The sequence below is a fragment of the Sinocyclocheilus anshuiensis genome, unplaced genomic scaffold (genome assembly GCF_001515605.1).
Source record: "Sinocyclocheilus anshuiensis isolate Anshui unplaced genomic scaffold, SAMN03320099.WGS_v1.1 scaffold769, whole genome shotgun sequence".
Classification (NCBI taxonomy): Eukaryota; Metazoa; Chordata; class Actinopteri; order Cypriniformes; family Cyprinidae; genus Sinocyclocheilus; species Sinocyclocheilus anshuiensis.
The window spans coordinates 335,153-345,981 of record NW_015539878.1 but is presented as its reverse complement, the minus strand read 5'-3'; the positions used below and the strand labels follow the sequence as shown (position 1 = coordinate 345,981).

The window sequence follows — 10,829 nt, the reverse complement described above, 5'->3', positions numbered from 1 at the left end:
GGATCATGTGACACTGAAGACTGGAGTAATGATGCTGAAAATTCAGCTTTGATCACAGGAATAAATTATATTTAAAAAAATATTCAAATAGAAAACAGTTATATTAAATTGTAATAATATTTCAAAATATTACTGGGTTTTTATCAGATAAATGCAGCCTTGGTGGGTATAAGAGACATTTAGAATTATTGAAAAGTTTTTTTTTCATACAATAAAATCATGTGGAAAAATCAAGTGGAAATGAATCAATCAACATTATGCCACAGGTGCTACTGATTAAGCTTGACTTGTACTAAACCCCAGAATATTCCTTTATTGATGGGTGTAATTTGGATGCAACATAACTAATTCTGTCAGGACCACTATCGTCAAAGATGCTTGACAGTTAGCATACAGTTTGGATTGGCGGTATGGTTCTGTTCTGGGCAAGAACTCCCTGCGCATCCATGCAGACTAGCATGGATGAGAGCAGGGAGAGCAGCAATAACCCCCCCAGGGTAAACAGAACAGAACCAACATAAATGTATTGCAGATATCGTTAAAGTTCAATAATTTTATGTACACATTTTAGAATTAGTCTGATTCAAAGGAGAATCAGAAGGCTGAATCCTGACTGACAGAGGAGGAGCTGGGGATGGAGGAGGGTAATTAGCTATTGAGCAATGCGAAAACTGCTGATAATACTGAGGGATTTTATATATGAATGCTTAGATAGGTGTCGTATTCCCATAGGTAGATGGGGATCAGCTGAGAGTCAGCTGATGCAAGCTTGACTAACGTGACCTGCCAGAACTAACGCTATGCTTGATAATTAAAACCCGGTTTAAAATGATGGTTGTAATCTTGATTATTTTCAAACAAGATTTCAAGTTTAAAGTAACTTTATTATCAAGGCTAATCCTTCATTTTTTTATTCACAATGGCTGGCTCTTTGATTTTGAGGTGATGGATCCGAAATATTACAGTTTTTCTCGATTGCTTAAACACATTTCTTGAAATTATGCCTTTTTTTTTGCGAAACTCTAAACACAAATCCATAACTTCTAACTCAATTCCCCTAACTTCCTATATTCAGGTCAAAATGAAGCTCTCCACTCAAAACAACCCAATCTTGCTGAAAAACCAAACTTTGCTCTAAGACATGACACACAAACCCTCAAACACACACACACACTACAACACAGTCTTACACACTGATGAGATAAATTCAAAACAATACTACAAAAACCAGTAATAAGTTGTTGCTTGTGCCCCCCTCCCAAAAAAAACTTTTCATATGATGAACACAACAAAAGGCACAACAAATTTATGCATTTGCACGTTTTATTCCTTAATTTAATGTACTATAGAGTACAGTACAATGCAGCAAGCAACAAAAATAATTATTCTGCCCCAGCATCCCGTCTTTGGTTTGGGACAGGCCAAAGAACCTCATCAACATCACAGGCTATATTAGCCCAGGCCAGGCAGCAGGGGTAAAATATCCTTGCACGGATGTAAGATTCTCGGTCATATACTTTCCACAGCTATGCCGAAAAAAACTCCTCTATAGGGTTTAGAAATGGATATGCAGGCAGAAAGATGTTCAAAAACCTCTTCCTCTTTCTACTTCTCCTCTTCCTCTCCGTACTCCTCCTTCCTACTCTTCTTCCTTCATTTCTTCCTCCACTCCCTACTCCTTCTCCAGCTCCTCTCTGGTGTCATCAACCTCTTCCTTCACATCTCTCTGGATCCATTTTTTCAAAGCTGAATGAGCTGACTTTGGCCCTTTTTTCTATCCATTGATGGGTGTGTGATCAATTTTGACTTCTAGTGTTTCCACTTGGGTAATTGTGTGCTAATTGAGCTCAAACTGTGTGAACAATATTGAATGTTAGTGCTTTCTAAATGACCACATGGTGTACGCACTGAGAAATGTAGGGATTTGTGTGTAGAGTTTTGCAATAACAGTTCACCAAATCTGACTCATGTGTCAAAGCAGGGGAATAGTGTTTATAGTTTAAGGAAATGGGTGTGCTTTTTAAAAAATGGCGTTATGGTTTTGAAATTTTAGTTCAAAAGCCTGGTTATAGTGTTTTAGCAATAGAGAAAAACTGTAATTGTAATATCAATTTTAGGAAAGTGAAGGCCACTGATTCAGTCCGCGTGCTGATTAATCTCTTCGTGGCGCTGTTCCTGCTCAACGTGGCCTTCCTGTCGAATGAGTACGTAGCGCGTGCAAAGGACATCACTGCCTGCAAGGTCATGGCTGGATTCATGCACTACTGCTTGCTATCCAGTTTCACCTGGTTTGCAGTGGAGGCTTTTCACCTCTGCCTGCAGATGGCCAAACATTCAGTCACCATCAAACATTACATCATCAAGATCTCTGTGGTTGGCTGGGGTGAGTTCACAATCATAAATATGCATTCTGAAGTACTTTACTAAGTGCTCCGACAATCAAAGATGATCAAATGGGCAAAAATCCCAAGAACTTTAAAGGCTCTTTCTTGCTTACTAATATTATAATTGCATTGTCAACTATTTGTTTCAGCTCCTCCTGCTCTTGCTGTCAGTATCATTTACGTCTTGGGCAAATATGGTGAGCAGACTATAACAACGGACACAAGCAATGTAACTATGTAAGTGGACCCCAAAATATGATGATATGGCCTTTCTAAAATATAATGGCAGCCATATAATGCTATGCATGAAAACCTACACTTAACCATTTTATCAGAGGTGGACAAAGTACACAATTCCATTACTTGAGTGAAAGTACAGATTCTGCTGGTCAAATATTACTCCATTACAAGTGAAAGTCGTAAAGACAGATTTTTACTCAAGTAAAAGTACAGAAGTATTTGCTTTTAAAAGTGTTTATGTACCAAATGTAAATTTCCAATGCATTTTATTATTGTTGTATGTAATACTTGCAATGCCTTCTGAAGCAACTTACAATACATTACGCCTACATTTCTGAATACACTGACTAGCTTGTAGTATCTTTGGAATAAAGAGCTTTTGAAATGTTAAACTATAGAAATGTGAGTTAACAAAAAAATTTGAATTTAAAAAAGCAGCGTGGTGATCTCACACAGCTCTGGCTGTGTGTGCACTATGTGTAGCCATTCATTCACATTTGAACCGAATTGACAGTGAAATTGCTGTAAATACACACTGATACGAAAAAAATCAAACCTGCTTTAAAACCCAGCAACACAATTGTAGCTGTATAACTTTACAAGAGCAACACTGCTTTAACAAGTCATACACATACTCTGTTTTGTTAGGAGACGCACAACAGTTTTTCTGTGGCTCTATAGGTAATATTTTAATTTACAATTGAATTGGTGCAAATAAATATCACATTTGCAACTGGTCAGTGTTCAGAAAAATGCTGGGAAATTACTTCACATATAGCCCTGCATTAGTGATTACTGACAGATTGTCTGAAAAAAGTCACGTTTTAGAGAAGAAAAAAATCACCCACCCACTTTCAAAGCTGCTACATAGTAACAACTTTCTACTTCAAGGACCTTGATAGAAATGTAGAGTGAAAAGTATGATATTTGTCTTTCAAATGTAGGCCTAATGAAGTTAAAGTTATAAGTCTCCAGAAAAAATAATACTCAAGTAAAGTACAGATACTCAAAAAGTGTACTTGAGTACAGTAATCAAGTAAATGTTCTTCATTACTGTCCACCTCTGCATTTTATGAATTGAAAACCATTTTATGAAGAACCTTTAACATCCATGGAAACTTTTTAATGTACAAAAGGTTCTTTATAATGGAAAAAGTTTCTTTAGATAAAATATTCTTCACACTAAAAAAACTATTCACTGAAATGTTTTTTGGGGAATCAGAAATGGTTATTCTATGGCATCACTGTGAAAATCCCCTTTGGATCCTTTGTTCTTTATTTAGGTTTTTAAAATGCATTTTAAAATTAAATAATTGCATTTTATATTTTATATTTACTAAAGCCAAAATTATTAAAATATTGTCTGGAAAATACCGTCTATTAACTTGAGAGTGTATGTTTTTCTGCTCATTATTAAAGTAATATTAGATGTGTAAACTTTTAAAATAAACAACAGATTTGTTTTTTGTTTTTTTTGTTTTTTTCTGCATAAAAATAGTCAATAAAATAAATAGACTGCTGGAAATTTACTCACCCTCCGGCTTTCCAGGATGGAAATTATGCATTTGTTTGTTCATCTGAACAGATTTGGAGAAATGTAGCATTACATCTCTTGCTGACCAATGGATCCTCTGTAGTGAATGGGTGCCGTCAGAATGAGAGTCCAAACAGCTGATAAAAACATCACAATAATCCACACGACTCCAGTCTATCAATTAACATTGTTTGAAGCGAAAAGTTATGTTTGTAAGAAGCAAATCCTTCATTTGGGTAGGGGTGGTTGATTGCGATTTCACTTTTTTAACGTTAGTGCTTTTGCTGTTTGAGCACAAACAATATCTGCAAAGTTAGGACACTGATGCAAGTTCAATGCAAACGGAGATATCGTCTTTTAAAATTATGGCAGTTTAACGCCTACAAAAACGGCTGGTAGGGACAACAACGAGCTACTTCCTGGGTTTGTGATGTCACAAACCCTGATAAACCCCGCCCCCGGGAACATGCAACAAAAGGGGCGGGGCCATGTTGCGCTGCTTTAGAGAAGAGGAAGAGTTGTTGCCATGCCGTCAAAACCAGGGGTGCATGAAAAAATTCTGTCATCTAACGATTCTAATGGATTCTCAAGTTTCAAAAAGGGGTGGTTGATTGCGATTTCACTTTTTTAACGTTAGTTAGTGTGTAATGTTCCTGTTTGAGCATAAACAATATCTGCAAAGTTGCAGTGCTGAAAGTTCAATGCAAACGGCGATATCGTCTTCTAAAATTCTGGCAGTTTACTGGGACTACAACGAGCTACTTCCCGGGTTTGTGACATCACAAACCCTGATAAACTCTGCCCCCAGGAACATGCAACAAAGGGGGCGGGGCCATGTTGCGCTGCTTTAGAGAAGAGGAAGAGTTGTTGCCATGCCGTCAAAACCAGGGGTGCATGAAAAAATTCTGTCATCTAACGATTCTAATGGATTCTCAAGTTTCAAAATCAATGTTCTAAAGCAGCGGTTCTTAATACTGTTCCTCGCGTCCCCCTGCTTTGCACACGCTCTGCTCTGCATCTCTCTCGCTCTCTCTCGCCTGATCATCAGCTCGTCACAGCTCCAATAAACTGTTCCATTTATACACTTTGTGTGTTTAGACATACAGATATTTTTCACATAGCTATGAGAAGCTTTAAACATGGACGCGCATACGGTTGCTGTGCTGTATAAAAGCTTTAATCAGGATAAAACCATATATTAAAAGCAAACATAAGCAGTAGCATTTACAAATAACAGCGTATCTAAATGAGACAACAACAAACAAAGAAACATCCCATTCTGAAACATCCTGTAAGAGCCGTGTTTGCACAGGTTCTACGCGATCCTCTTCACTAATATCCTCTGCGTCTCATTCAGGCTCAAATTGATAAGCAATATAGATGATGCCATTGTTTACAATATAACCTGAGCACATGCCGCTGAGCTGAGGGGCGTGACGATTAGACGCACACTAGAGGCTGTTTAGCCAATCACAACACACTGGGCCAGCTAACCAATCTGAGCCCATTGCGTATTTCTGAGGGAGGGGCTTCATAAAAACAGGAACTCATCGGAGTGTTTATCAGAGAAGGGACAGAGCGGTGTAGAGAATAAAGGTAAATTATGTGGGGGGAAAAAAAAGGTTTTTTTTTTGTTTTTTTTAATGAAGCATTAACACATGTTAGACTGCACCCCATAAACACAATCAAGCCTAGAAAAAAAACAGTCAACCACCCCTTTAAGGTGATTTAACTTTAAACCAGCACTTCTGGACAAAATATGAGTCCTCTATCCATAATATTAATATGTTAATTGATGGACTGGAGTGGTGTGAATTATTGTGATGTTTTTATCAGCTGTTTGGACTCTCATTCTGACGGCACCCATTCACTGCAGAGGATCCATTGGTGAGCAAGTGATGTAATGCTTCATTTCTTCAAATCTGTTCCTACGAAGAAACAATTACTAAATGGGTGTGAGGGTGAATATACATTTGTATATATGTCATTTTGTCAATTTAACCATCTGCACTTTTTTCCCCTGCAGGTGCTGGATTTTGGACTCTGATGTCCACTACTACGTGAACATCGGTTATTACTGCTTCATCTTCATCTTCACTTTTAGCACCTTCATTGTTGTGCTGCGATGGCTCTCCATGCTGAAGCTGAGCAGGTTGAACAAGGTTGAAAAGGTGCAGCGCTCAAGAACCGCCACTTCGGACATCACCACCATCCTGGGCCTCTGCTGTATGCTGGGACTCACCTGGAGTTTTGCCTTTTTCAGCTACGGAGCTCTGCGTCTGCCCTCGTACTATATATTCACCATCCTGAACTCCTTCCAAGGTGAGAGCACTTCTGCAGCTAATTTTAAATGCATATTTATCATTTGTTCAACTTTTAGGGATGCACTAGCGTATCGACGACCTCAATGCTAACAGACGTGGACTAAAGGTTTCAAAATAATGAGAAAGAAAGATTTTATATAACGGTTATGATATGTTATTTAAACTAGAGCTCTATATATTAGAGCAAAACAAAATTAACAAAATTCCTGTTCACCATATATTTGTGGTAAAATGTCTATTGAAACTACCGGTCAAAAGTTTGGAATAAATACTATTTTTTTATGTTTTTTTAAAAAGTCTCTTATGCTCACCAAGACTGCATTTATTTGATCAGAAATACAATTAAACTGTAATATTGTGAATTTGTAAAATATTATTAACATTTTTTCTTTTGAATATATCTTAAAATGAAATTTATTTCTGCGATTAGCATATCATTGTAATATGCTGTTTTTTTCTCTCGCTGATTTATGTTGAAAAAACATTTTCAACATTGATAATAATTAGAAATGTTTCTTGAATCAGCATATTAGAATGATTTCTGAAGGGTCATGTGACACTGAAGACTTGTGTAATGATGCTGAAAATTCAGCCTTGCATCACAGGAGTGAATTACAAAACAATTATTTATTAACATAGTAAAGAGTTCTTTTAAATTGTAATAATATTTCACATTATTATCATTTTACTGTATAAAATGATTTTACTTACTTACATTTTACTTACTTTTGATCAAATAAATGCAGCCTTGGTAAACATAAAAGTCTTTAATAAATATTCAAACATCAAAATTATTTTCTAATATAATATAAAACATGCATAATATCACATCCATTTTTTTATTAATTGCATATGGTTTTCTAGGATTCTTCTTGTTCATATATTACTTGAAATCAAGCAGCCTCTTAGGAGACTCAGCAGCTTCAGAAGAGAGCGACATGACTGAAGACACCAATACAGAAAATCCATACGAAGACCTGCCAACAGAAGACACCAAAAAAGCCATCTGACCATCACCTCTACGTCTGTGGATTTTAAGTGTCTTATCTGTCTATTGATATTTTACATTCATTTGTAGTATTATAGTGAGTCAATCCATTGCAAATTTTGTAACATGTGTAACTCTTTCTGAACTTTCAGAATTTGCGCTCTTTCAGTTCATAAGTTTGAACTGAATTGAATTGCATTTTAAAGGAATTCAAAGCAGAGGAATTGTATTAGTCCAAAACAAGTTTGAGACAAAATAAAAAATAATGATGTATAGTAAATAATAATATAATCTGCTGTATATTTAGCTTGAATTACTTAATTACTACATTTTCTTGGAAAGACTGCTACATATGTAACTGAATTTCATAATACGATGATGTATTTGTCTTTACACTGTGTATCATTTTATGCATATATACTTTTTTTTTTTTTTTCAGGACAAAATAAATACTGATTACTGTATATGATAGAAAAGTTGCTAGTTATTATATCATTTTTAGTCGGTTCATTTATCTAGACAGTAGGTATATTTTCTGTCTTTAATTGATATTAGTCATTTCTGAGCAGCTCTACAAGTTTAACTTTCTCTTGTGCTTCCATTACCTGTGTGTGTACATGCATTTTACTGATGACCAGTCACATAAACTCGGTAATAATATAACGCTATGAACTCTGAGTTTTTATTACACCTACACAGATGTACTATGTAATGCACAATTTTCTTTAAAAGATCATGTATTAAAACCATAGCCTAGTATGGTGTTATGCAAAAGATTAAAACTTTCTGAATGGGGGGGGGGGCTATTTTAAATATCCTCACAAATTGGCTTTCAAACATATTTTTAAAAATAAAGTCCAAAAATGAAACAAATACAGATTATGATTTTATTTATTATTATTAAACTTCAATAAACACAGTCAAAGTACAGCTAGAACTACAATAATACACATGAAAACAAAACACTTACTGAAAACATAAAATACTAAATATGTATACAAAATACAGTTGGGGTGGGCTAAACAGTATGTAAATATGTTAAAGGACTCACAAACAGACTTACTTGCTTTCTTATTATGTAAATAAAAAATTGTCTTCACATAAATTAGAATTTCTTTTTCGAGAACCAAATATAAAGGCTTTGTTTTACTGTACTTACACTTAAGAATATGAAATTTAGCTAAAATTAAAACTTATTATTTGAGGGGATATTAGTAAAACCAAATAAAACATGTTCTAAGCACAAAGGAAAAGTGGGGTCAATGTTATCAAATATAAATCTAGTCAAATCTTTCCATGGGAGCAATGCCAAAATAAATGAAACAAAGTTTCAGTCATCATATTACAAAAAGAACCATTCAAATCAATATCATTTTTTAAATTTAACTAGAAAATTATTTACTGGGTAGTATCTGTGTAAAGTTTTAAAGGCTACTTCCTTCACTTTATTAACCAACAGGTATTTGGCAAGGTCCAAATAAGCCTTTAACTAATCTGTTCCAATAAATGATACAGTTGGAGTTGAAACATAAGTTTTTTGGAAGTAAGGAACGAATGGTTTTATTAACATTTATACTTCCAGAGGCAAAACAAAGTTTCCCAATATTAATATTAAATAGATCGAATGCAGAGGGGGGTGTAATACTGTTTTGGGAATTAGCTCTGATGAATAAAGCCAAGACTCCTCTGGGAATTGCATTTATGACAATAGAAAACTCTTTAGGTGTTACTGGAATTCCATGGACAGCTAGAAACTCAGAATAAGTGAGTAACATGCCTTCTTGATTTAATAATTGACTAACTCGTATCATGCCAATTTTCAAAAAATCAAGATTTATTTTTATATATTATACTGTAATTGTTTCAAATTAGGTACCTATGGGGAGACAAGGTGTGTTTATACAATAGGGACCAAGCCAGCAACATTTGTTTATGAAAGCAGGATAAGCTTAAAGGAATTTTATCCACTTTGTAATTGCAAATCGAGAGAAATCTAAGACCACCTAATTTGGAAAAAAAACAAAACTAGGTATACAATTCCATAAACAATTTGGGTTTAGAATGAACCGTTTAATCCAATTGATTTTAAAGGTGTTATTTAAAGTACAGAAATCAAGAAAGTTCAATCCAGCTGATTCATATGTATTCATTTTTGTAGATTTCCTAATGTAATGTGTTTTGTTCCTCCACAGAAAATGAAACAAAGCAGTATCAACAGCTTTACACGTCTCCTTAATAGAAACAGTCCCTCTGCTTTACACAACAAAACTCCAAGTGATTCAACTTTGCCTTGGTCTTCTGAAGAATAGATTCAAAATTCATCTATACGCCTAGATTTCTGATCTTTCGTGATAATCTCCAAGTATCCTTCACTGCAATATTAGCAATATGTTGTAACTCACAGTCTTTAACAATTCGCACTTATGACTTACTGATGATGATCTTTTAAGAACAGTGCAGTATCATCTGCTAGTTGGGACAACAGATATACCTTTAAAGTGGCTTGATCTAACATAAATATTCATGAGCCGAGAACAAAACAAAAAAAGGTAAGGGGAGATGGGACCGCCTTGTCTGACACCACATGTTAAATAAAACCTAGAAGATGAACCTCCTTTAAGTTTAACAGAACTGTAAAATTCTGAAAAATTAAAAAAAATAAAGGCATGCTCCACTGTGTCGAAGGCTTTACAAAAATCGAAGAAAATAATAAATCCATCATCAATACATAAATGAGAGTAACCCAATAATTCTAAAAATTAGCCTGATGTTATTTGAAATATGCCTTTTCTTTAAGAAGCCAGATTGGGCCTCATCTATAAGGGGGTCCATAATTGATTTTATTCTGTTTTGCAAATATCAGGGCAAAAATCATATAATCATTATTTAACAGTGAAATAGAATAGGTCTCCAATTGTATAAAAGCAGAGGATCTGTTCTTGGTTTTGGAATCAATGTTATCAATCCTTGAGTTAATGTAGGTGGAAGAACTTGATTTTAAATACAGATTATTATTTTTTTATTTTTTTTATACAGATTATGATGTTATGAAAGTTCGATGACGTGATGTCGTCATGACGTCGGTGACGTGGCCTGACGGCGGCACGCGGGAAAGTTCAGACTGAATAGCTGCAGCTTAGCGGGTGAGCGACAAAACAAGAATCACGATATTAAAGATTTAATCAACGAAATAATTGCACTTCTACATGATTATTTTGACACATTTATATGACTTTTAGTGTGAAAACAAGTTTGAGGACTTTACATTGTGTGTGTGTGTGACGATTAGAGCTCGATAGGATGTTTTTGTGTGTGTGTGTGTGTGTGTGTGTGTGTGTGTGTGTGTGTGTGTGTGTGTG

At 35.1% G+C, this 10,829-nt stretch overlaps 2 protein-coding genes across 3 annotated transcripts in view; both read left to right on the top strand.

The window, feature by feature from the left end:
• The window catches only part of adgrg11 (adhesion G protein-coupled receptor G11), a 25,819-nt gene extending 18,250 nt beyond the window's left edge, over positions 1-7,569 (top strand). The window contains exons 17-20 of the mRNA XM_016481932.1: positions 2,118-2,383; positions 2,534-2,621; positions 6,185-6,480; positions 7,347-7,569. Coding sequence (XP_016337418.1) covers positions 2,118-2,383; positions 2,534-2,621; positions 6,185-6,480; positions 7,347-7,492 — 796 coding nt within the window. The 3' untranslated portion in view covers positions 7,493-7,569. The remainder of the gene's footprint in view (positions 1-2,117; positions 2,384-2,533; positions 2,622-6,184; positions 6,481-7,346) is intronic.
• Positions 7,570-10,511: 2,942 nt separating this feature from the next.
• Positions 10,512-10,829, top strand: part of rad51 (RAD51 recombinase) — an 8,708-nt gene continuing 8,390 nt past the window's right edge. Inside the window, exon 1 of one of the 2 annotated variants that reach the window (XM_016481930.1) lies at positions 10,512-10,613. The gene's annotated coding sequence lies outside the window, so the exon portion shown is untranslated. The other variant, XM_016481931.1, reaches the window with a different exon arrangement.